Source organism: Nuphar pumila, chromosome 5 (assembly GCF_984573655.1).
Source record: "Nuphar pumila chromosome 5, dmNupPumi1.hap1.1, whole genome shotgun sequence".
NCBI classification, from domain to species: Eukaryota; Viridiplantae; Streptophyta; class Magnoliopsida; order Nymphaeales; family Nymphaeaceae; genus Nuphar; species Nuphar pumila.
Genome location: NC_143253.1, coordinates 94,467,287 through 94,494,527, shown reverse-complemented (window position 1 = coordinate 94,494,527; position 27,241 = coordinate 94,467,287). Strand labels below are relative to the sequence as shown.

At 36.7% G+C, this 27,241-nt stretch overlaps 1 protein-coding gene across 1 annotated transcript in view; it reads left to right on the top strand.

The window, feature by feature from the left end:
* Positions 1 to 1,630: 1,630 nt before the first annotated feature.
* The window catches only part of LOC149837839 (signal recognition particle subunit SRP54, chloroplastic-like), a 99,518-nt gene continuing 73,907 nt past the window's right edge, over positions 1,631 to 27,241 (top strand). Inside the window, exons 1-8 of the mRNA XM_090006217.1 lie at positions 1,631 to 1,837; positions 1,966 to 2,098; positions 3,074 to 3,141; positions 3,219 to 3,320; positions 3,603 to 3,755; positions 3,844 to 3,921; positions 14,395 to 14,520; positions 14,959 to 15,061. Of these exons, the coding sequence (XP_089862343.1) occupies positions 1,649 to 1,837; positions 1,966 to 2,098; positions 3,074 to 3,141; positions 3,219 to 3,320; positions 3,603 to 3,755; positions 3,844 to 3,921; positions 14,395 to 14,520; positions 14,959 to 15,061 (952 nt within the window). The 5' untranslated portion in view covers positions 1,631 to 1,648. The remainder of the gene's footprint in view (positions 1,838 to 1,965; positions 2,099 to 3,073; positions 3,142 to 3,218; positions 3,321 to 3,602; positions 3,756 to 3,843; positions 3,922 to 14,394; positions 14,521 to 14,958; positions 15,062 to 27,241) is intronic.

The following is a 27,241-nucleotide window of genomic DNA, read 5'->3' as shown; positions in this document are numbered from 1 at the left end:
ATGTTAAAGAGGTCATGAGTTTAAGTATCATTTTAAACCTAGGTCCTACTGTCAAACTTCTAAAATAAGAATAAATTAGTAATTTTATCTTAAAATGATAATTTCAAACTAACTCTAGTGTTAACCCCAAAACAATCCAATATTAATTCAAAGCAATTTGTTTAACCCAAGTAAAAACTTGGGTGTGAATTTGCAATCTTTCAAACTTTTGATGTGTGCTTGAATTAGACTGAAGAGTTTGGGGGCTATTTGAAAATTTTCCTTTTTTTATGCTGAAATACCATTTAGCGGCAGTCTTAACCGCCACTATTTTTTTTTCTGTCCGTGACTTCTGTTAAACGGCATTTTTTTATGCCACATCCACACGCAGCACACATCCAACCTTCCGTTCAACGATACACCCTTTGGTATGTAATAATATCTAAATAGTTAAAAATAAGATTTGTACCTTTAACCAGGGCTGGTAAACCTGCGAACGAGCCGAGCCCGAGCTCTTTATGAGCCAATTGAGAGCTGGCTTGTATTTTGAAAATTTTGTTTTCTATGTGTTTTTTTAAGCTTGATGATATATAATATATGCATAAAACGTATATAACATGCATACACAATATAATGAGTAAGGTATTGGGGATGCCCACTTTCTAGTTCTGCACTCTCAAAATCCCTTTTTTTGGTATTTTTTTCACATCTAAGATCATAGATTTGATTATAGGTTTTGTTTAGTGGGAACAGGCTTTTGGATCACCATGACTTGTATATAGGTTTTTTTGGTGATCCAAAATCAAAACATGATCCAAAGAGTCGATTCACACCAAATTGAGTATGCTAAACATATAAAGATTCAATTTATCATAAAACACTCCAAAACCATAGGGCAGAATGGGGCAGAACGAGAAATGAAGCCTAATATGTTAAGTTCTCTAATATAATATATGTAATATATAAATATATTATATATAAAACGTGCCTATAAGAGTAGAGCTTGCCATGTTCATGCTGCACTTGTTTACTTAAATGAGCTGGCTCTTAGCTCGGCTCATCGAGCTGAGCGGAATAACGAGCTGCTCATCTGGCTTCCGGGCATGTGGCAAGTTTCCTACAAACTAGGCTTTCTCATGTGGCGAGGCATATGGATAGTATGGTTATTTAAAAAATATATATAATCAAATTAATTAAATTAGAGTAATTTGATTAACCCAAGTAAAACTTTGGTGGGCATTTGCAAACTCTGAAAAATTTGGTGTGCCTAAACGTTCGGGGGTATTTGAAAATTTCTCAAAAAAAAAAAAAATCCGCGGAAATTGTTTCGGCCTTCTGTCGAACTTTTTAAGTATTCGACATTATATAAGATTGATAAATTATACTTAAATATGATTGAGCTCTTAACGAGCTCATTAAGTGTGGCGGATCGTTGATCCTGTTGAGGATAATGGCTGTCCATGGACCAGATATATACCATCGTCATTCTTGTACGTTGGATTTCAAGATTAACGGTGTAATACTTGCACTCATTCGGTAACGTATGGATGCTGAACTCACCCATTCACTTCTCATATAAATAATTTAGTAGGATTCTGTTCCACTTCAGATAAGACTCTCTCTCTCTCTCTCTCTCACACACACACACACACACACACACAGTGCATCCATGGAGGCAATTTCTCTTCCCACCGTTTCCTGTCGCCATTTGTCTCTTTCTTTAGCTCCCCAATCCACACAGACGGTTCCAGGAAGCCTCTGCAATCCAAAAACCTCAAGAAAGCCCGTCCATTTCTCATCATTCTGCGCGCCAATCTCTACTATCTCAATTGGGTCTGCAAGGAATGGCGCATTTTCGGTAAGTAGAAATCTTTTGGGTATATTATGAGACCCCAAGTTCTTCTTTTTTCGTTTTTGGCTTGTGTCAATCTCTTTTGATGAGAATTTTGAAGTTTTGGACACTCAATCTTTTGGGGGTTTCTTCAGGGAGTGACATGGGGATGGGTTCATGCTAAAAGTTGGAGAATTAGACGAGAAGGGGGATTGAGCATACGTGCTGAGATGTTTGGGCAGCTTACCAGCAGCCTTGAGGCTGCCTGGTCCAAGCTCCGGAAGGAAGGTTAGTGGGTTTAGAATCATGGCTTCTTTCTTTATTGTTTTGAGACTCGTTCCGTAGTTTTTCTAAGAATTTGCATGCTTCCATGTGAAAATTGACCTTTTTTTTTAGTTGTGGATGATTCATTCTGGTTAAAGAACTGAAGAAGCTTGAGAACTGAGATTTAGGGAACTATGAAGCTTGAGGTATAAGAGGAAAGCTATAGCCTGGGGAAGATATTAAAGCGTAGTTAAGCTTGAGGCATTGCTCTGAGAGAATTAGTGAATTGTCAGCCGTACATCTTAGGTGGGTAAGACAAAGATATGATACGTTAGTAACAAAGTGGTTTGTTACGTAAGCTTGATTCTGACCTATACATAATTTACATATCAAGAAAATGGCGAAGATGATATCCCTGACCGTAATAGTAGGACTTGAAATGAATCAAATCAAATTGCACACTTGCTTTATCCATGACCTGGCTATGACAAGAATAAAAGGAACGCAGATCAGAGAAAATCACCAAAAGTGGTGAACCAATTGTTATTCACTTTTTATGTGAACCACAGTTCTCAGATATAATATGAGAATTTCTGTGAATGTTTTCTAGTGCTGCGAGATAGTTATCAGAAACAGGGAAAAAAAGAGAGGTGCCTCTGGCAAGGGTCCTATTTGCGAATTGCTTTTGCTAGCAATATAAACAAGCTTCTATACGGCTTTATATCATGATTTGGTCTAAAGTCTCTAAACACACATATTTTGTGTTCAATAGGTTGTTCTTAGATGTATTCTGATTGCTCCTGACCTTTTTAGTTAAAAGGATCCTGATATGTCCTATATTCTCTTTATAATGAGTGATTATTATAGTATATTCCGTTTCACTCATTCACATACACAATCTACTTTTTGTAGCTTTTGATTGATAAATGAAGCATGGAGTGCATCTGAAGAAGTTTGAAACTATCACTATTCCCCTTTGTAACTTGTATCTTGTTCCAGATGTTTTGACCAAGGAAAATATTGTTGAACCTATGCGAGATATTAGAAGGGCTCTTTTGGAAGCTGATGTAAGTTTGTTGCTTTTAGGTAACCTTACCATTTGTTTTCTGTCAACTGACTATTTTTTATTTTTTATTTTACACAGGTTAGCTTGCCTGTGGTTAGGAGGTTTGTTCAGGCGGTCAGTGAGCAAGCTGTTGGCATTGGCTTGATTCGTGGGGTTAGACCTGATCAGCAATTGGTAAAGGTAGATGTGGTTACCTTTACCTACATCGTTTATGCTTTAGAATTGAAACCACATCTACTTGCATTGATTTTGCTCTAGAATAGACCTTGTATATGCTACATATGGATTAGGACAAATAGGGAACTTTTTTCTAATTTGTGTGAAAACTCTGAATGACCTTATGATATTGGTGCATGGTTTTGGACATACGGGCTGTTATGGAAAACTACATTGTATCCTAAATGTAGATGACAATACCATGCAGACGTTGTTTGGAACTAATTAAACATTTGGTTCATGCAGATTGTAAATGATGAATTGGTTAAGTTGATGGGTGGGGAAGTATCAGAGCTTACATTTGCAAAATCTGGTCCCACAGTGTTTTTGCTGGCAGGATTGCAAGGAGTTGGGAAAACAACTGTTTCTGCAAAATTGGCTTTCTATCTGAAGAAGCAGGTCTTGAGAAATCTTCCGTAAAGGTCCATCTTCTGTATGCATAGGTTGATCCTTCTTGAGATTGACTATAGATATCATGTAACTGCAGGGAAAGAATTGCATGCTCATTGCAGCAGATATATACAGGCCAGCAGCAATTGATCAGCTTAAGATTCTAGGTGAACAGGTATTGCAGACTCTCATGTCTTTGTGCGTGCTTCAGATTTTACTGTTTAGTCTGTTAGATGATGTGTATCTTGTGAAGTCGAGCGTTCCATCTATAATAATCTAAGCTAATATTATATAAAGAAAAAAAGTATTTTGATGTGCATATTTGCCGCATCTGTTGTTCAAATTTAATAATGGGAAAGATCACATTTTTAGCCTGCATAAACACTGGGAGTTGTTGGACTGGGTGCATTGATTGTCAAGAATTCCAATCATACATTATCATCAAACAACTTCCTATCCACGCACTTGGACATTCTCATTTCCCTATTCTCAACTTGTGAACCCTAACCTATGTCACATGGGTGCGGGTGCGGGTGCGACACGGGTGCAGCGCAATTTCAAAGATTTTGGACACGGGGACTCGGCTATATATATATATATATATATATATATATATATATATATATATATATATAAATAAAGACTCGGTCAAAGTTGTGCCCATTAGGAGACATGTGATGAGTGTAAGGAAACGGCTTTGAATATATTAGGTTCAATAATGAACCAATACACATGCACATGAAGTGCGAATATACCCACTAAAAGGGAAAACACAAGCACATAATGTGCTAACACATAAACCCACAAAGGGGCAAAAATGCCTATAAGGCATAAGTTAATATTATTGAAGAGAGGAAGGGTGTAACACCCATTACATGGAGCAAAAGCTCCTCCAAAGGGGTGAATAAATTACAAGGGGGAGACTCCTATTTATAACAAGAGAGGAGCCACATAGGGGGCTCCCAAAGGAGTCGTGTTGGGAGCCCTTGTGACTGTTGGGGGCTCCCCAATGACTCTTTGGGGAGCCTCCCTAGGCGGCGCAAACCATAAAAATGAAAAAATAAAAAAAATAAAAATAAAATTACAAACACATTCCAAATGGAATATGCGTAAAAAGGGAAAATGACTAAACTACCCCTATGCCTAATAATAGAGAAATATATATTTTATATATATATAATTAGGAAGATACATATGCATATATATCATATATGTATATGTATCATCCTTTATATATATAAAATATATATAAGATTACAAAGATTGAATGATACATTTTAACACCCCCCCTCAAACTTTGCGTGGGGGAACGAAAAGATTGAAGAATGCAAGAGGAAGAATCTCAAGACTTCAAGAGCCTTCAGTCCGAATGCCATTGAAATTTGCAAATGTCTTCCTCCAAAGTCTTTAACGATGAGCACCTTTTATGATCTATCCAAGGTACTTCTTTTCCTCTCATCTTCAAGATCCTGTGGAACAAATCAAGAAGAGGTCCAAGTAAAAGATATCTTTGCACTTTAATCAAGTGAAATATTCCAAATAAGATGAATTAACCAAAAAATCATATCATATAATTCATCCAAAAGTAATGGTGCAAAAAGATATTCTATGCATAATTCATCACAGGATTTGATGGAACAAGATAATTATTTATGTATGCAAAATGATTTTAGAAAACCAATTTTTCATAATCATATACCATGTTGAAGAGGGAGCAGAAACAAATTACAAGAATGCATAATGCATTCATAAAGTCCAACATTGGACAAACATAACCTCATAACGAGGAATAACATAATGGTCCACAAGGGACACCACAAGAAGCCTACGAAGAGGCATAAGTTGCACATAATTTATTGAATGAGGGCCAAAAGGCCATAATGAGCATATGCATATAATATCATGAAACAAATCAACACCTAAAGGAGTCATTAATGATCATGCTCCAATCATACTTTAGTCAAGTAATATTATATGAACCGATAAGATAGAAAGACAAGTGTTATTGATTTTAGCAAGTCCTTTGAAAGCAATTTCAAGAGGGAAATGCTCAAAAGAGTGTATAAAACACAAGAGTTCAAAAGTTTTTAAGTCCACTTAAGAGGCAAAAAAAATGAGAGTTATTTGAGTAGAGAACCTTACACATTTAGGAACATCTCACTCAAATGATTGCAATTACAAAAACTCATTTTGCATATCAAATATAAAAGGTGACCAAAAAATCAATTTGATTTTAAAATATGCATATTAATGATATGATTCACTTGTATCTTTAAAAGACAAAATATGAATGAAATTTCACAAATTTCAACAATAATTCATATCCATTACAAGCAACTACCTCATTAGTCCTTCAAAACCCACAAATCAAGTGTGTAAGCTACTAGATCAAGAACATAAATATAATGCCATTAAAGGCCAAGGACACACACAACAGTGTGTAAAAGAACAAGAGAATACACGCCAACATGGACCAAAAGCATCTCTTGTCTACGTAAAAATACACTCAAGATCAAGTATGTTCAGCTACTAGAACAAGAGTATCAAGCCAACCATGGGCTAAAACACAATACATCTCTTGTCTACATAAAATGACACTTGAAATGAGTGAAAGAAGCCAACCATGAGCATACATCTCAGCGACTAGAACAAGGACACAAATGCCAACATGGACTAAAATCACACACCATGGTGTGAATCAACGTGCCTTGTCTACATATAATAACACTCAAGACAAGTGTGTTCAGCTACTAGACCAAGAAAACAAAGCCAACAAAGGGCTACCAATACACAATGGTGTAATAATATGTCTTGTCTACATATGATGACACTTAGATAAGAGGTATAAGAGGAGAAGACTTTTGAGGCAATAAAACTTGTAATGACAAACATATAAATAAAACCTTGGACAATATTTTGAAAATAAATATGTGCACATACGCACAACAAGAACACTTGAAACACTTGTGCACAAAAGCATGTAAAAGTATCTCTAACAAGATACTATAATCGATGGAGCGATATAAATGTAAGAACATACACATACCAAGAACACTTGTGCACAAAAGCACAAAACACGAAATCACAAATGTGCAAATGCACTCATAAGATTCATAAGCAATAAAAGGTTGGGCAATAATCCCCAACACCCTTGAATTAAATATACCTTAAAACATTTAAGGTTCCAAGACACCATATATCCATCACATTTATATATAAATAAGAGCATCCATAAGATCAATGGCCAAAAGAAAATGAGTGACACACTCATAATTAGAGATCATATAACAAATCATTCTAGAGTCCCAAGGTGCCCATAACTCACCTCAACAACCATCTTTAATATGGTAATTGGACAATCTAAAATGACATAACACAAGGTGGCCTTAACTCACCTCAACAATCATCTCTAATATAACGATAAGGCCATACAAAAAGGATTGATGCATCATATAACTTGTGATGGATAAAAATAAATGTCATAAAAAGGCAATGAACACATAGGGAAATCATTTTCCAAATATGTGATTTTACAAAGAGGGCCGATTCAAAGGTCCAACATAATTAATCACAACAATATGCCTTATAATAATTTTGCATAAATACGAAATTATGTTCAATCATGATCATTATCTTAATAAACACAACATGAAATATTTAAGCAATGTCATGTGTGAGGACGGATTTGGAATAATCCAAGAATCAAATCAAGCCTTTATAAATTACAATTATATGCATACCAAGATGTAGAATGGCAATAATCTTAAATGAGCAAATTTAGAACAACATGTAACAAGATATTGTGGAAGCACTTATAATGATAAAAGAAACAATCTCACAAGTCCACTAAGGGACAAAGCAAGCCCTAAGGAAGGCAATATATATCATCTCTTTATTGAAAAGAGAGTACCATGTGAAAATGTCTATGAATAGACAATACACATACAAGCATGAATACTTTATAAAAGAAGTGTACGAAGACACTCTCACAACACTTGAACAAAATACGCAAAAAGCATAATAATAGCAAACATGCAATAATGCATGTATTTTATAAAAGGAGCAAATGCTTGAGACTCTCAAGCTTTCACAAAGATGGTAATATTTAAAAAATCTCATAAAAAACCAATATTAAAAAGAAGCTTATAACAATCATGAAATTTTCTCAAAGAGTATATACTCATAAGAAGATTCACAAGGATCAAAAGGCCTTTCAAAGAGAGATCCAACAAACAAAATTCTCAAATGAGGGTACATACGAAAGGAAGAGGGAAAACTTTATTAAAGTGGAGAAAATCCCAAAGAGAATACTAGGATTGCGTTATGGCATAAATCTATAAACAAAAATTCATAATATTATATGACTTAATAGATTATAACCAATGGCATGAATATGTTTTAAATAAACACAACATGAAATATTTAAAACATATGTAATAAGTATGCAACATTAATAAAGACCATAAATCTTATAATAAAACATATTCTTGAAATTGAATTGAAGAATGAAAAGAGAATAACCATATTTTATGAGATCATTTTTAAAACTTAATTCAACCGATATTATAAAAATGCCTTCTTAATCAAACATTGCTTGTATGAAAAAGAACTCATTAGGTAGGAAAATAAAACATCATTTTTCAAAGACACATGTTATTATGAAAAAACCTCATATAGGACATTTTAGAGTGTTAACACATACCTTTAATATGAAATAATTATGATGAGAGTATGTGAGCAATGCTACATCTCTCACAAACATTTTACTTCTAACATAACTTTCTTTAAAAAACTTATTTTTCAAGAAAAGACATACGAAAGAGAATAATATAAAAAGTTCAATGGAATTGTTAAGAATCCAAACTCATAATGACATGGAGAACACATATGCAAAAACATATCTAATTCTTTATAATGCTCAATACTTAAAGAAATATAATGCATACCAAATATTTTTAAGAAGCAAAAGAGAGAAACACATATGCAAAAACATATTTAATTCTTCATAATGCATAATACTTAAAGAAATATAATGCATACCAAATAATTTTAAGAAGCAAAAGCGAGAAACGAGAACTTCACCATTCTTCTTTAAAATTTCTTGAATAGCACGCTTCCCAATGCAACAAAGAACAACTCGATCCCAACCTCGCTTTGATACCATGTAAGGAAACGGCTTTGAATATATTAGGTTCAATAATGAACCAATACACATGCACATGAAGTGCGAATATACCCACTAAAAGGGAAAACACAAGCACATAATGTGCTAACACATAAACCCACAATGGGGCAAAAATGCTTATAAGGCATAAGTTAATATTATTGAAGAGAGGAAGGGTGTAACACCCATTACATGGAGCAAAAGCTCCTCCAAAGGGGTGAATAAATTACAAGGGGGAGACTCCTATTTATAACAAGAGAGGAGCCACATAGGGGGCTCCCAAAGGATTCGTGTTGGGAGCCCTTGTGACTGTTGGGGGCTCCCCAATGACTCTTTGGGGAGCCTCCCTAGGCGGCGCAAACCATAAAAATGAAAAAATAAAAAAAATAAAAATAAAATTACAAACACATTCCAAATGAAATATGCGTAAAAAGAAAAAATGACTTAACTACCCCTATGCCTAATAATAGAGAAATATATATTTTATATATATAATTAGGAAGATACATATGCATATATATCATATATGTATATGTATCATCCTTTATATATATAAAATATATATAAGATTACAAAGATTGAATGATACATTTTAACAATGAGTTGTGAAGCCTGATTCAGGGTTTTTTTCCTTATAGGAGGGGGGGGGGGGGTTATAGGGGGGCAGCACCCCCCCCCCCCAAGATTTTTTTTTAAAATTCTGTAGCCCAGAATTAAAAAAAAAAATCCAAAAAATGGACCAAAATGCACCCAGGGTCGGGTTGACCGAGTCCGAGCCGCACCCGTGTCAGTGCGTGTCAACGCGGGTGCGTCGACCTTGGAGCCGAGTTCGTGTGACATAGACTCTAACCTGTGTGTCGATCTATACTCTTTCATGTTGGTTATCCCTTCTTCTTGGTTCTGTCAACCTGTCTCACTTCCTTTACTGTCACAGATAGGGATGCACAACGAGCCGAGCTAGCTCAGGCTCGACCCGTTTAAGCTCGGCTCAAACTCGTTTGAAAAAATAAATGAGCCGAACTTAAACAAGGGTTCAGTCTCAGTACACATAAACGAGCTGAGTTTGAACAGGCAGTCCAACTCGGTAAGCCTGATTAAGCTCGACTCACATAGTTATATAAAGAAATTAAATTTTATAGGTGTATAACTTTGTTCATAATGTGAACACAAAGAGGGGACTTACCCTAACGGATAAGTTGTTGGTCACTTTTGGAAGTGGCATGGGTTCAAATCCCACCACTTTCCTCTCTTTCAAAAGTGTTTTACACAATTTCCAAAACTTTTTAAAATTAAAGGTGCTCTGCTCAAGAGCCGAGCTCGAACAACCAGTTTTTCTTCTCGAGCCAAGCCGAGCCAGCCCAAGCTCGGCTCGTGTGCATCCCTAGTCACAGACATGTAGCACATGCTTGAACTATCTTGAATAGCATTCCTTATTTTCTCATTTATCTGCATCACAGTTAATACTTAAGAGTTCTATTCATTTTGTGAATATATATCTCATCTACATTTGATCTATTTTTTGTTTGTTTCTGGTGGCATCAGATAATAATATTGGTAATCTTATAAGAATGTCCATTCAATTTGAAAGAGCTTGTTGATGAAACATTGGCTTGCCTTCATGATATTACTCCTAGACCTTGATTTTTTGCTCTATACCAGTACATAAATATTGATTTTTTGTGAGCATAGAAGAGAAAGCTTGTTGATGAGGGAGAGAATGGGGCTCTGACAAGGTAACTCACCCCCTTAATAAAATAGGAGAATAAAATGACAAAGTCCAAAGGATATTCCCAGGAAAGTTGGACCCCATCTTAATATAGAGAGAAGCCATTCCTGATTTACAAAAGCTGAGCCAAGAGATATCATCCCCTCTCCATGTAAGCATATCAAAGCTTGTTATGCAGTAATCAAAGTATCTTTTGTTTATTATATTACCACTCCCTGTGGAAATCTTTCTGTAATCTTCTAGCTAATTTTTTTTTATTCTAATCTCCTTTAAGCCCCTCTACTTGACCTTCTTTCCAAGTTAACTACTAATGCTGTGTCAACAGTAAATGTCTATAATATGAGGCATTATTGTGCTTATATGAACTTATGGCACATTGTTGATGTAGCCAACTCTAATTTTGAATACAATTAGCTATATGCACTGTTGTAACCAATGTTGTGAAAAGCGTTGAGGCGTAGCGAGGCGCTCCACCAAAAACCGAGGCGAGGCGTAAAGCGTAAGCCTCAATTTTTTTTTATTGAAAACTTTAAAAAAATTATAAAAAATATCTAAAAATACAAATAAATAAAGAAATGCTTTATTGATGAAATAACAACCAATAAGAAATAGAAAATCTCAAATAAGTACTAAAAAATATGAGATTAGCATATAAAAGTAACTAAAAACTGATTATATAACTGAAAAATATATGAGATTAACCAAAAAAAGTTAAAATATACTAAGAAACTGATTACATAACTGAAATAACTGGAAAATATATGAGATTAACCTACAAAAGTTAAAATATATGAGATTATTCTAAAAAATATGAGATTAACATATAAAAGTAACTAAAAAAATGATTACATAACTGGAAAATATATGAGATTAACCAACAAAAGATAAAATATACTAAGAAACCGATTACATAACTAGAAAATATATGAGATTAACCAACAAAAGTTAAAATATATGAGATTATTCTAAAAAATATGAGATTAACATATAAAAGTAACTAAAAAACTGATTACATAACTGGAAAATATATGAGATTAACCAAAAAAAGGTAAAATATACTAAGAAACTATTACATAACTGAAATAACTGGAAAATATATAAGATTAACCTACAAAAGTTAAAATATATGGGAGTATTCTAAAAAATATGAGACTGACATATAAAAGTAACTAAAAACTGATTACATAACTGGAAAATATATGAGATTAACCAAAAAAAGTTAAAATATACTAAGAAACTGATTACTGAAATAACTGAAAAATATATGAGATTAACCTACAAAAGTTAAAATATATGAGATTATTCTAAAAAATATGAGATTAACATATAAAAAGTAACTAAAAAACTGATTACATAACTGAAAAATATATGAGATTAACCAACAAAAGTTAAAATATATTAAAAAACTAATTACATGACTGAAATAACTGAAAATATACGAGATTAACAAACAAAAGTTAAAATATAGTAATATACTAAGAAGCTTATTACATAACTGAAATAGCTGGAAAATATATGAGATTAACCTACAAAAACTTTGTTGATTATGTCTTAGAAATCTTGTTGTAAAAAAAAAAATCTTTGTTTTTGCGCCTCAGGCTTGCGCCTTGAGGCACATAGGGGCGCGCCTCAAGGCGAGGTGCGCCTTTTGTGCCTCAAGGCGCATTTTTTATAACACTGGTTGTAACTTTAGTTTCTTGTTCTGTTTGCATGTTCTGGATGTACCTGATTAGTGTTAAGATTAGCCCTCTAATATATATATATATATATATATATATATATATATATATATATATATATATATATATATATATATATATATATATATATCGGAATACCCATCAAGGGCATTCTGGTCATTTTACATTGTAATAGCTGTCAGCCCATTAGGGACTGACTGTGTATTTTTATTTCTTTTTATTTTTTGTTTTATGTAATGATGTGATGTGATTGGACAGCTCCAACTAGCTGTTGGAGCTGCTCCCAACGGTCACAAATGTGACTGTTGGGAGCTAGTTGGGCTGCTCCCTTTGCCTCTTATGTATTATAAATAGGGCATCAAGCCCATGTATATTCCAATGCCTTTAGAGCATTTCATTCAATACAAGAACATTTGTTTTGACCCTTGTGTGGGTAGTGTGGCTTGATCAAGTGTTCTTGGTTGTTTGTGTTCTTGTAAGTCCATAAGTGACATTTATTTACTTTTATGTTATTCCATTACAATTAGGTTTGATTCTTCCTTATAGTTGACCAGGGTAGTTGTCGCCAGCTCCAATTTGAGGTTTCCCTGGATGGATGAAATCTATTTGCTGATTTCTTTTTCTTTTTATCTCTGAACTTTTTGATCAGTTACCTGGAAAATGGTTTCTGCTGTTTACGTTCTAGCACAAAGCCAGAGAGGTTCCCAAATTTTATTCAATCTTGAGGAGAGTTGAGAAGGGTAACTAAAGGAGAAAAGAAGCCGAGAAAATTGTAGATTATTGTATCTTAAGGTCAGGAAAGAGGAACCAAATGGATACCCTTATTTGCTATCCATGGAATGAGTTACTTTAGAGTATCAGGCAAAATGGTAGTAAGATAATAGTTGAAAGTTGAAACTAATGATTCAGAAGATGATGGCAACTACTTTAGCGGAAGACAAATCACTAATCAAAGCTGAGAAAGTGGGATCAACATGAACATCTTGCAAAGGTACTGCAATGGAGGAGAATCATGAAGTGTGTTATGTGTACATGCCAATCTACTTATCATTGCACACTTAAGTGAAAATGTATCTGTGGCCAAACCTAATCAGAATCAGCATCCATTTAACTGTGGCATGAATAATTGGACTAGCAAAAACAATTCAAAATAAGTTGAAATAATTTTGACCAAAATAGGGCAAAGTGTTTTCTTCTAGATCCTTTTAAGAGCACAAGTTTGGCATTGTGTCTATCAACAAATAAACTGGTGCATGCTTTTGGATCAAATATGTTTGCGGAAGATTAGAATTTGATCTGTTATTCTTTAGCTATTTCGGTATTATGCACATTTTTAATTAAATGTGTTCACTTTCTTTCATTTAGTCATTTCAAATTGGTGCAATCTTCTCAGAAACTCATGCATGGTCAATGTAGTTCACTTAATATCATGGTATCTCCAATACCTTTTGAAAATATCGTGATATTTTCATGAAACGATATTAAAGGTACTTATCATTATTCGTGAACACATCAGCAATTTGCAGTAGATTACATTGTTGTCAAGAAAATTGATCAAATTTAAAGGAAATTCTAAATTCTTAACATTCTTCCTTTTTTTCTTTTCTACATTTGCACCTTCAACAACACTTAAATAACTGCTGTATTTTTGGGGACGATTCTTTCTTCCAGTATAATAGAATAAGACTGGCAGCTTCATGGCCTCAGTAAGGATTCATGTCTCTAGATGGATGGATTTTTACACTATGTTTGAAGCTGTCCTACCTGAGCTTAGTTCAGATCACTCGTGCAGTAGCACTAGTGTTGGCTGTTTGGTTGTTACCTTATTAAAATTAAATCTGGCTTTGAATGCAAAGTGCATTTCAGTTGTCTAGGCAAACGGTGAAGATTAAACAATATATATTTGTCTTAAAGGAGTCTGTTTAGAAGGTTCAGTTGCTTTTGTGATGCAGCAGTGTTGCCATCAATGACATCTTTGTATATTTTTGGTTATTCTGCTCTCTTTTTCCTTTTAGTAAATGGCCTTTTCATCTTATTTAAGCCATAAGTCTGTGACAGGTGGATGTGCCTGTGTATGCGGCAGGAATCGATACCAAGCCATCAGATATAGCGAGACAAGGCCTTGAAGAGGCAAAGAAGAAGAATATTGATGTTGTTATTGTGGATACTGCTGGAAGACTTCAGGTGTGCATTCCAACACTTGATTTTTTAAGGGATTTTTCCCCCTCTTGCTCTGTTTATGGAATTGGTGGCTGAAATTTCCCAAGTTACCTATACTAATTACTATAGTGTAGGAGTTGCATTTGGTAGTTAATTATGCTCATTAGGATATGCTATTCTTATCTCTCTTGGAGATGCACATAGCAGGAACTCCTCAAATCTCTAGCATTCAACTAGTTTTATCATTACAACATGAATTTTGATGTTCAAACAGAGTTCATATTTGATAATTTCCAAACTGTGAAATTTAAATATTTCCAAAAAGATCCATGTCTTCTTGCAGTCTTATCGCTGATGTATCCTTGGAAAGTTGGTCTGTTGGCACGCTGGATATTTCTTATTGGATTAGAACTGTTGTTTGATTGGCAAATATCTGGTATTTATGATGTCGTTCTTTACCAGATAGATAAATCCATGATGGATGAGTTGAAGGAAGTGAAACAAGCAGTCAAACCAACTGAAGTTTTGCTTGTGGTTGATGCAATGACTGGCCAAGAAGCTGCAGGTACCATAACTACTTTTGTGTCATCCTATGAGGTCTGTAGTAAGTAAATCTATAGAATTTCATGGTTTATTAACTTTATTTCCACAAGTGTTGAGTAGTGCTTATGCATCCTATGTATAGCTGCATGTTAAAAGTAATATTCATAAATCTGGGGGTGGTCATACGTAATTTAACATAATTACGTATGCCTAGTTGTAATCATGTTCAACCTAATCACCTATTTAAATAGGTGATTAGGGTTAATGATGAATCGAACTCTCTCCTTCTCTCCTCTCGTTTTTGCTTCTCTCTCTCTCTCATCTCTCTAAAATAGATTAAAGGTGGTTAGTTGTAACATGGTATCAGAGCGGGTCTCCCTTCTGGGATGACTCTGCTGCTGATGATCACGGTGATACTGTTGCTGATCACAGATCGTGAAGGAGGATCGGATGTCGTGGATCATGAACTGCTCGTGGATCCTGAAGATGCTGCAGTTGTTGATCGTGGAGAAGCTGCTGAAATCATGAATTGCTTGTGGCTTGAAGACGCTGCTGCTGTTGATCGTAGATCGTGAAGAAGGATCGAATGTGTGGATCGTGAACTGCTCGTGGATCTTGAAGACACTGCAGTTGCTGATCGTGGAGAAGCTGCTGCTGATTGTAGATCGTGTTTGATCATCGTGAAGCATAAGGAGAAGATATCATATCTGAAGACATCGACTGGATCGAAAAAAAATTAAATAGATCATGGTTAGATCGGATTGATATTGTCTTGGGCTTAAAATATTTTTAATGGATGCAGTTGAACTATTGCAGTCGGCGATCAAATCTAAAAATAGTGATCAGTCGCTATTGAATGCCTGCGATCAGATCATTGCTATGGAAGATTAAATGGTAGTTGTTCTAATCTTGAAGTCGATAGTCGTTGTTTAATATTTTGTGGTTGTGGTAGTGATCTCGAAACAAAGTATGCAGGAGACTCTTGTTGCACATAAATAGTTGGATTGTTAAAATTTTTTTGTTGTCCCTGGTGAAGGAAATTTTTTTATGGCTGAGTCACGTGCTTTAGATAATAACAAAAAAGGAGAGGCCATTGGTGAATATAAGGCCTTTGCAAATCCATTTTCATATGGATCTTCAGTTAAGCTAGATGATTCTAATTATGCAAGGCGGTCTCACACCTTCATGATGTCGGTTTTGGGTCATCGGAAAAACAAGTCTTGTTGGAATTGGAACCCACTGAAAGAACAGGAAAATATGTCACTTGTGACGAAGACAATGGCATCGTGATGTCATGGATAATGAACAATGTACAACCTCATATAGCTGATAGACTGATTTATTACACCTTAGCTAAACAAATGTGGGACAATCTCCGTGATACATATTCTCATGAAACTAATGTGAGTCATATTCTGTGAAAACACGTGAGAGAGAGAGAGAGAGAAAGAGAGAGAGAACCTTTCTTGAGAAATCGGCAGCCCAAAAGTGTCTTGGTTGCTGCGCTAGTGCTTCATTAGTATAGGGTTACAATTATCTTTTACAGGGACAAAATTGCCCCTTATAAGTAACACATGTTACATTATAATACAACTAAAGCAAAACTCGTGGATGGATATGGATCCGATATCGGATCCATATCCAATCCATATTCCACATTCTAATACCCTCCCTCAAGTTGTGCATGGGATTGAACCATGTGCAACTTGTTCTTCAGATACCAGAAACGATGACTTGTAAGACCTTTTGTAAACATATCGGCAACTTGGTCTTCTGAAGGCACATAAACTGGTTCAATCTCTTTGTCGGCTATCTTTTGTCTGATGAAATGTTGATCGATTTTAATATGTTTAGTCCGACTGTGATGGACAGGATTGAATGCAATTTGTATAGCACTTCTATTATCACACATAAGTGTCGAATTTGAGATATCCTCTCCCATCTCTGTAAGAAGATGCCTAATCCAGGTCACTTCTGCTGTGGTAGCTGCCATAGATCTATACTCTGCTTCTGTGCTAGATCTTGCCACAGCCTTCTGTTTTCTGCTACTCCATGAGACAAGATTTCTCCCAATGAAAACACAGTATCCTGAAACAGACCTTCTCTCATCTGGATCCTCTGCCCAGTCTGCATCTGTATAGGCTAGTATGTCATGTTTTGGTGATTTCCATGAAGATTGAGTATATGTGAGTCCATCACCCACCGTTCCTTTTAGATAGCGAAGGATGCGTTTGACAGCATCCATGTGACCAGTCTTTGGTTCATGCATGAATTGAGATACTTGATTGCCAGAATACACAATGTCTGGTCTAGTGAAGGTAAGGTATTGTAACATACCTACTAAACTCCGATACTTGACTGCATCAGGATATAACTCACCATCACAAATACTGAGCCTTTGGTTAACAACACTGGGTGTGGGTAGAGGTTTACAATCTGTCATTCCTGCTTTAGCTAGAAGATCAAGAGTGTATTTATGTTGAGTTAATGACATTTTATCACCTTGTCTATCTACCTCTACTCCAAGAAAATATCTCAGCTCCCCAAGGTCTTTCATTTTGAATCGCATACTCAATAGAACTTTAATTCGCTGAATGTGGTCTGGAGCATTACCAGTGATAACAATATCATCAACATATATGAGTAAGAAAACCATAGTGGTACCGTTCCTATATATGAACAAAGAATGGTCAAGTTGGGAACGAAAGAAACCATGTTTATGGATTTCTAAGGAAAAACTTTCAAACCATGACCTAGAAGCTTGCTTCAATCCATACAAAGCTCTGGTTAACTTGCATACATATTCTTTTGGGCTTCCCTCTGCATAACCTTGAGGCTGCTCCATATAGACCTCTTCCTTTAAGTCCCCATGAAGGAATGCATTCTTAACATCAAGCTGACTGAGGATCCACCCATGTTCAATTGCCAGGCCAAGTATAATGCGAATAGTTCTCATTCTCACCACTGGGCTGAATGTCTCATCATAATCCTGACCATATTCTTAAGTGAAACCCTTGGCCACAAGACGCGCCTTGTACCGTTCAATGCTACCATCCGGTTTATATTTAATTTTATAAACCCATTTGGAACCAACAACATTTTTGTCTGAAGGATGACCAACTATCTCCCATGTTCGACATTCATGAAGTGCCTCGATCTCCTCATTCATCGCTTCAATCCATTTGTTGGATTGAATAGCTTGATGAAAACCAAGTGGTTCATCGTGTTTTTCAATCTGGGATAGAAAGATTTGAAAGTCCATAGAAAAGTTGTCATAACTAACCCACTTTTCAATAGGATGCCTTATCCTGCCTGATCTTCTTGGTGCTTCTCTGTCATTAGACAATGCAATGTGTTCTTTAGCAGGTACATTCGTTTGCTCTCTAGATCTCCTGGTATACACATTTCCTTTGTATCTTAGAGACTGTGCTTGTGATGCATCATCTGAAACTGTCTCACCATGTATGCTTTTAGGAGACAGAATAGTATGCTCGGCAGCATGTGAAATAAGTTCTACACTAAGCCATGGATCATACCAATTAGCAACTGAACCAGTAGGTTCACGATTGGCATCTGTTTCTTTTCCCAAAAAATTATTTTCATCAAAAACAACATTTCTGGAAATTCTAATCTTCTTATTGGCAGGATCATAGCATCTGTAACCCTTGTGTTCATCTGCATAACCTACAAATTGGCATATAGAGGCTTTGTCTTGGAATTTAGTCCTCATGGATTTGTCAATATGAACATAACATGTGCATCCAAAAACTCGTAACTCATTATAATCGGGATGTGCACCAAAGAGAACATAATAGGGAGATTGATTTTCAAGAATAGGCATAGGAAGGCGGTTTATCACATGAATGGCAGCGTGAAAGGCTTCAGATCAAAGACTAATGGGTAAGTTACTCCCATGCATCATACTCATTGCACTTTCCACAATATGTTTGTGTTTACGTTCAGCAATTCCATTTTGTTGTGCAGTGTACGGGCAAGAAACTCTACGATGCATCCCATTATCTTGGAGAAAATCTAAAAATTCTTTAGAGGAATACTCACCACCTCCATCACATTGGAGAATTTGGATATTTTGAGAGAATTGATTTTTAACATAGGCATGAAAGTGACGGAAAATGGAAAAGACCTCTAATTTGTGTTTCATAAAGAATATCCAGGTAAAACGAGAGAAACTGTCAATAAAGGATATATAATATTTACTTCCAGAAGAGGAAGGATTAGGAGCTGGGCCCCAAACATCTGAACATATTATCTCAAAAGGTATAAAAGCTCTTTTATTTATTTGATGAAAGGGAAGTACATGACTTTTGCAGACCTGACAACTGGGACATATTTTATTCCTCAATAAAGGTGAAACAGACTCCGAAAGAAGACCATTGGACACTAACTTTTAAATAAAGACTTGACTACAATGACCAAGACGAGAATGCCAGAGATATGACTTATTACATTTGGATGTACTTAGGACACTTTTGGAGACAAGATCAGACTGGGGCTTCAGGACACTGGAGGCTGGATCTTCATTAAAGACATACATGTCTCCACGTCGCTCTCCTTTAGCGAACATCTCCTTCGTTTAAAGATCCTTGACAAAGACAAAAGTAGGAGTAAATTCCACAGAAGAATTGGTAGAATCAACAAGCTTGGAAACAGATACAATATTTTTCTTTATATTTGGTGCATGAACAACATCAGATAAATGAATAGATGACTTAGACAAAGGAATGACGACATTGCCTATGTTCGAAATAGGGTGGTGAGTCTCATCTCCGGTTACAATATTAGATTTTCCAAAATAGGGAGTCAAAGTAGAGAACTTACCTGCATTACCAGTGACATGGGTTGCTGCCCCAGAGTCAACATACCATATTCCATCATCATTTTGCTTCAGATTCAAGTTGGCCATAGCAGATAGAAGGAGATCCTTAGCATCTTCACTGACTCGGAACGTACCTGCAGTTCCTGATGTACCAACATTTCTGGTGTTTTGCATTCTATTCTGATTTTGTGGGTTGAACCAGCTGTTGGCCTTGATATGACCTCGCTTGTTGCACTGATAGCATGTGGGAACATTCTTTGAAAAATTGGCATTAGAATTTGGTGTAGGTAGTATCCCACGTCCACCCTGGATTGGATTTCCCTTGCCTCTGCCACGCCCTCCCCGTGTACGATCAACAAACGTCTCTGTGACAAGAATCTCATGCGTAGATGATTGCCCTGCTGAAGCATCAGATATGCTTTTCAAAGACATCTCGTATTGGAAGAGTTTAGCACGTAATTCCTCAAAACTGGGCAACGAAGGCAAGCATAATAAAGAAGTGACAAGTACATGATACTCTGATCCCAGGGCATTCAGTGTTTGTTGCACCTTTTCTTTATCAGACACTGGATATCCAACAAGAGCTAATTGATCTGTGATGCTTTTGACTTGATTTAAAAATTCAATAATGGTCATTGCTCCCTTCTTTAAAAGCTGAAATTCACGCTTGAGAAACAACACCTTAGCCTCTGATATCTGAGAGTAGGTTTGAGCTAAAGTTTCCCACAATACTTTAGATGTGCAATCATTAGGGATAGAAACCAAAACTTCTTGCGACAATGTGGAAGTGATATATGCGACGAGAGCCTGATCACGTTTCATCCAAGCAGTAAATACAAGATTGCGAATGGTGCTTGACATTGCTCCATCCCCTTTTTCTTTGGTGGTGACAAATTCCGAAGGTATTTGAGTGGAGCCATCCAAGTGACCTGAAAGATCTTGACTGCGAATAAAAGGGGTAATCTGCCTTTTCCAAGTCAAATAGTTATTTGTATTCAGTTTTTCCGAAACCAGCTGCCCCAGGAAGTTGGAGGAAAGACTAGAATTGCCTGAAGAATCCATTTGTAGGCTTATGACAGAGATGTGGCTGAAAACAAAGAATAGAGTGACGCAGCTTATGACAGAAATTGTTACCAGAAGGAACGAATTCAGCCTTTTTGTGTAAACTGTGAATGAATGAAGAAGAAGTGACCAACTGTGAATGAATGAAGAAGAAGAAGTGACCTGCAATTGCTGTGTGTGAATTAAGAGGAATAAGGAAAACTACAGCAGTTGTTGTGTGTGAAATAAGAAAAAGAAGTGCAGTTGCTGTGTGTGAATTAAGAGGAATAAGAAAAAACTACAGCAGTTGCTGTGTGTGGATTAAGAGGAATAAAAAAAAAAACTACAAAGTTGTTGTGTGTGAATTAAGAGGAATAAGGAGAACTATAAGAAAAGAAGGTGAAATCACGATGAATAAGAAGAACTCGGCCCCCTTTTTTGAGTGAAACCAATTGCTGGAAAAGAAAAGTTGAAGGAGACAAATCAGGTAGCAGACGTTGACAGAGAGGAATAGGGGAATAGGAAGAGAACCTGATTCACGTGAACTAATTCACGTTGCTGAGGAGGACCAGAATCACGAGTACGTTGCTGAGGAGGACCAGAATCACGAGTTCTGAAAGAAATGAGGAGAACTCGGCCTTTGCTGCAGCAGATCTTGGCTAGTGCACGTGAACTGATGTCGAGGAATAGGATTTGGCTGTTCACGTCCCTGAGGAAGATCCTTTTTCACCCAGGAATATAGCGTGCTCTGATACCATGTGAAAACACGTGAGAGAGAGAGAGAGAGAAAGAGAAAGAGAGAGAAAGAGAGAGAAAGAGAGAGAGAACCTTTCTTGAGAAATCGGCAGCCCAAAAGTGTCTTGGTTGCTGCGCTAATGCTTCATTAGTATAGGGTTACAATTATCTTTTACAGGGACAAAATTGCCCCTTATAAGTAACACATGTTACATTATAATACAACTAAAGCAAAACTCGTGGATGGATATGGATCCGATATCGGATCCATATCCAATCCATATTCCACATTCTAATATATTCTACAAGTTGAGCAGGAGATTTATCAGTTGCAGCAAGGAGATCAAACTTTAGCCCAATACTATGCCTCTGTTGAATCTGCTTTTGAGAGGCTAAATGCACACAGACCCTTATGCTTCACCAAACAGAAGACTCATCAGGAGCAGACTATGGTTGCCCGATTTCTTACAGAGTTGTCATCGGAATTCTCAGTTGCCAAAGTCCAAATGCTAACTAGTTCTGATGTTCCTACTCTTGCAGAAGCCTATAATTGTCTGAGTAGGCTTGCCATCACTCTTCTTCAAACTCAATCTGAATCACAGGCATCAGCCCTAGCAATCATCTCAAGTCGTGGAAGAGGTACTTTCTTGAATTTTCGAGGAAGAGGTCGCGGTCGCAGTACTGGAGGAAGAGGAAGGCTTCAATGTACATATTGTGGTAAACTTGGACATCTTGAAGATAGGTGCTGGGATAAGACTGGTTGACCTCTTATCCCATCACCTAAATCGAATGTGTCCAAGGCTCAACTTGTTAAACTCGAGACAGAGAACCCCACTACCTCCTTCAGCGATTCGGTTATTCTCAGTTGTGCAGAGTATGATGAATTGGTGTCTCACCGGCTTCTTAGTTCGAGTGCTCCTATGCCTGTTGCTGATGTGACATGCTCTACAGGTGATAGCCTGAGTTATCAAGGTAGTAGATGGATTATTGATTCGGGTGCCTCTAGACACTTGTGTGGGACTTCCCATAATTTTTCTAAGCTACATCCTATTGCTGAACCTCGCAATGTTATACTTGCTTATGGGAGATCTTCTCCTGTTGTAGGCCAGGGAAACATTACTATATCCCCCACACTTCAATTGACTAATGTCCTTCGTGCTCCTTCATTTCCTCGGAACTTACTATCTGTTAGTCGTATTGCTAAGGAGAATAACTGTAGGGTGATATTTGATCCTGTGTGTTGTATTTTTCAGGACTTGCTGACGGGGAAGATGATTGGTGGAGGCCATGAGGAGGGTGGTGTCTATTATCTACATCAGCCGTTTGGATCCATGAATTCTGTGTCTGAGCCATCTTCCAGTACCTATCAGTGGCATTTTCGTCTTGGTCATGTTCCTTTGCCAAAGCTTCGTAGACTTATTCCTCATATTTCTCCGTTTGATTCATTTCAGTGTGACGCCTGTCAATTGGGCAAACATCAAAGAAGTTCATTTCCTTCTCGTCAGAGTCCATCGAGTCAAGCAATGTTTGAGATTTTGCATGTTGATGTACGGGGACCTAGTAAAGTACCTAGTCGATCTCAGTGTCGTTATTACTTAGTTATTGTTGATGATTTTTCCAGATTGTTATGGGTTTTCTTAATAAAAGAAAGGTCGGAGGTTGCCGCCATTCTTATGTCTTTTGTCATTGAAATAAATACTCAGTTTCATTCTCTTGTCAAGATTATCCGCACTGATAATGCTCTCGAGTTCAAGTCCAATGAATTGTTACAATTTTATCAAAATCGTGGCATCCGTCCTCAAACTACTTGTGCCCATACATCTCAACAAAATGGCGTTGCTGAGATAAAACATAGGCGTTTTCTAGATGTAGCTCACACTCTTATGTTGCAATCAAATATGCCACCCTCATACTGGAGGGTGCTATTCTCACTGCTTGTTATCTCATTAATCGGATGCCGTCTTTGTCTTTGGAAGAACAAATCCCTTTTCAAATTCTCTATCCTAATGCTCCATTGTTCCCGATTTCTCCCAAAATATTTGGATGTGTTTCCTTTGTTCATAAACTTGGACCTAACCGTGATAAATTATCTGCCCAAGCCATCAAGTATGTCTTCCTTGGATATCCAAAAAATCAAAAAGGCTACCGGTGTTATGATCCCATCTCCCGTCGAGAGTATGTTAATGCAGATATATCTTTCTTTGAATCTGTTCCTTATTTTTCTACCACTGCATCTAGACTGCATGTTGAACAGGGTGATGCCGTACCTCTTCCCATTCCTCCTTTTCCCTTGGAGTCGTTTTCTAAGACTATCTCTCATTCTCAGTCTCCCACATTTGCTCGGTATCATGATCCTCCTCTGGTGTACACTCGCAGATCACCACCTGAATCAGCACCTACACCACCGCCTTCTTCAGAAGTAAGTTCTCCTGAAAATATTGAGATGTCTAATGTTGATGATGACAGACCTATCGCTCTCAGGAAAAGTAAAAGACAATGCACATTACATTCTATCTCCAAGTTTGTTACTGAGGCATGACTTGGGGTTCACTTGAAGAATTTTATCTCTGCTTTATCTGCCACTTCTGTCCCACTTAATCATCATCAAGCGTTATTAGATCCTAAGTGGAAGCAAGCGATGCAGGTTGAGATGGATGCCTTGCTCTCATGCGACACATGGGATTTGGTTGTTCCTCCCACTGATGCTGATATCATTGGATTTTAGTGGGTCTACACCATTAAGTATAACTTGGATGGCTCAATCGAAAGGTACATGGCTCGGTTGGTCGCTAAAGGGTATACTCAAACATATGGAGTTGACTTCTTTGAGACCTTTTCTCCAGTAGCCCGTCTTGGGACTATTCGGTTGGTCATATCTGTAGTTGTTCATTATGGATGGAGTTTATGTTAGTTAGATGTGAAAAATGCCTTCTTATATGGAGATCTGTCTGAGACTGTGTACATGCAGCAACCTCCCGGGTTTGAGGTTCAGGGGGACTGTAGCAAGGTGTGCAAACTAAAGAAGGCTATATATGGTCTTAAACAAAGTCCTCATGCATGGTTTCAGAAGTTATTTGAAATTATGTCTGCATTTGGCTTCAACAGGTCATCTTCAGATCACTCCTTGTTTATCAAGAAAACCTCCGCTGGTATTGTAGTTATGGTTGTATATGTAGATGATATTATTCTTACAGGGAGTAGTGCAAAGGACATCTCAGATACAAAGATTCATCTTCAGAAGCACTTTGTCACAAAAGATCTCGGTTTTCTTAGATATTTCTTGGGCATATAGGTGGCCAGAAACCGTGAGGGGTTAGTTCTATCACAGGGAAAGTATGTACTTGACCTACTGCAGGAAACAAGGATGTTAGGTGCCAAACCAGCCAATATACCAATGGATCCTAAACTGCATATGTATGATGAAAAAGCAGAACTTATTGACAGTAGAAGTTTTAGATCCTTAGTTGGTAAACTTTTATGTCACTGTAACAAGTCCAGATATCTCCTTAGCTGTGAGCAAGATGAGCCAATTCATGGACAAACCTACTCGAGCGCATTGGCAGGCAGCTATGATGATTCTCAGGTATTTAAAATCCTTTTCTGGTAAGGGATTGCTATATAAACAAAGCTCCAACCTTGATATAATTCCCTACTCAGATGCAGACTATGCAGGGGCCATACTGTGGTAGCTCGTTTCAGTGCTGAATCAAAATATAGAGCTATGACTCAAACATCTGCTGAAATGATGTGGGTTAGGTCCATTCTAAAAGATCTACAAGTGGTGATTCCATCCCCAATGTTGATGATGTGTGATAATCGAGCAACCACCTATATAGCTAACAATCTAGTTTTTCATGAGAGAACGAAACACATTGAAGTTGATTGTCACTATATACATGACTTAGTGCAAGTGGGGCATATTTCTACTAGTCATGTGACTTCTGAAGACCAAGTTGCAGACGTCTTCACCAAGCCGGGCAAGTGCAGGTTTCTCAAGATGTTGCAGCAAGCTAAGCATGATAGAGATATATGCTCCAGCTTGAAGGGGATCATAAATCTGGGGGTGGTCATACGTAATTTAACATAATTACGTATGCCTAGTTGTAATCACGTTCAACCTAATCACCTATTTAAATAGGTGATTAAGGTTAATGATGAATTGAACTCTCTCCTTCTCTCTCTCTCTCCCTTCTCTCCTCTCGTTTTTGCTTCTCTCTCTCTCTCTCGTCTCTCTAAAATAGATTAAAGGTGGTTAGTTGTAACACTGCAAACGGGTGATGGCGTATTTTAGTCATTGAAAATATTTTTAAGAGGCATATCGTAGGACATTTTGCTTCATTTCTTCATTTGTATAACTCCAAATATTTCTGATTTTTTATGGTTCTCTGATCCTTGTTTAAGCCATTTTCTGCATGATTCACTTCATGTCATTGGGAGAAGGAGAAAACCTGATTGTAGGGTCCAGAGTACAGAGGAATCATGCCAAAAGCTTTTGTCATTCATTTTGATAATTTTAGCAGGTTCTACGTGGATATCACAGCCAAAGAAGCATCACATAGGTTGTAGTTCCTACCTTCTTAGAATAGACAGGAAAGAAAATTCTATGAAAAGGGAATCTCTTCACCAACCTCCGAGGCCATCTTTCCTTTCATTACTAACTTCACCCCTCTTGTTGGGATAACTTAAGGGAGTGTAAAGGGCAGCGTGGATGGGCTAAGTGTGACCTTGTGCTCATGAATTTGTGCTTTCAAAACTAGGTATCTTTTGTTGACAAACCACAAATCACCCATCAATGTCATCTCCATTGTCAAAGTTTGCCTCGGGATGGGTGCCCTACAACTAAAGAGAAGAAGAAGAAGAAGAAGAAGAATAAGAAAGAGCATGGAGAAAATGGATGGTTGTGGCTGAATGGGCTTTTTATATTGTATTGTCATATCTTGAATTATTAATGCCCTTGTACATTAACATAAAGGACTACAACATATTAATAGGGCACATGCTTATAATACCCTTACAAATTCACAGCATCTTTAACATGCCCCCTCAAATTATACATAGGGTTTTAAGAAACATGGACAATTTTTTTTTTTTTTTGAAGTGCCAACATCTTAACATGTTGACGCCTCAAAATCAAGGCTGTCTTATTTGCTCATTTCCACTCCAAGAAAGTACTTTGAGGAGCCCAAGTCCTTCATATGAAACTTGGTATTGAGGATACTTTTCAGCCTTGTTATTCTTCCATGATCACTTCATGTAATATCATTAACATAGACTAATACAATAGTGATATGCATTTCATCATAAAGAATAGAAAGAGGATAATCACAATAACTTCAAATAGAACCAAGAGGTAGAGAAGTAAGAACACAATGGCGTACTTTGTTAAGGAATGCAATATTATGTAGTGTGGCTGTGGGTAATGCCCATTCTTTGTATTAGTATGTATGATAGAGGGTAGTTGTATAATTTAGCTCTAAGTCTATTGTAGTCAATATGTGAGTATTATTTTGGTCCATATTCAGTCAAGATATTGTAATGAGGGTGTTGACCCATATATGTTATAACTTTCTTTTCTTTTAGAATCAATGA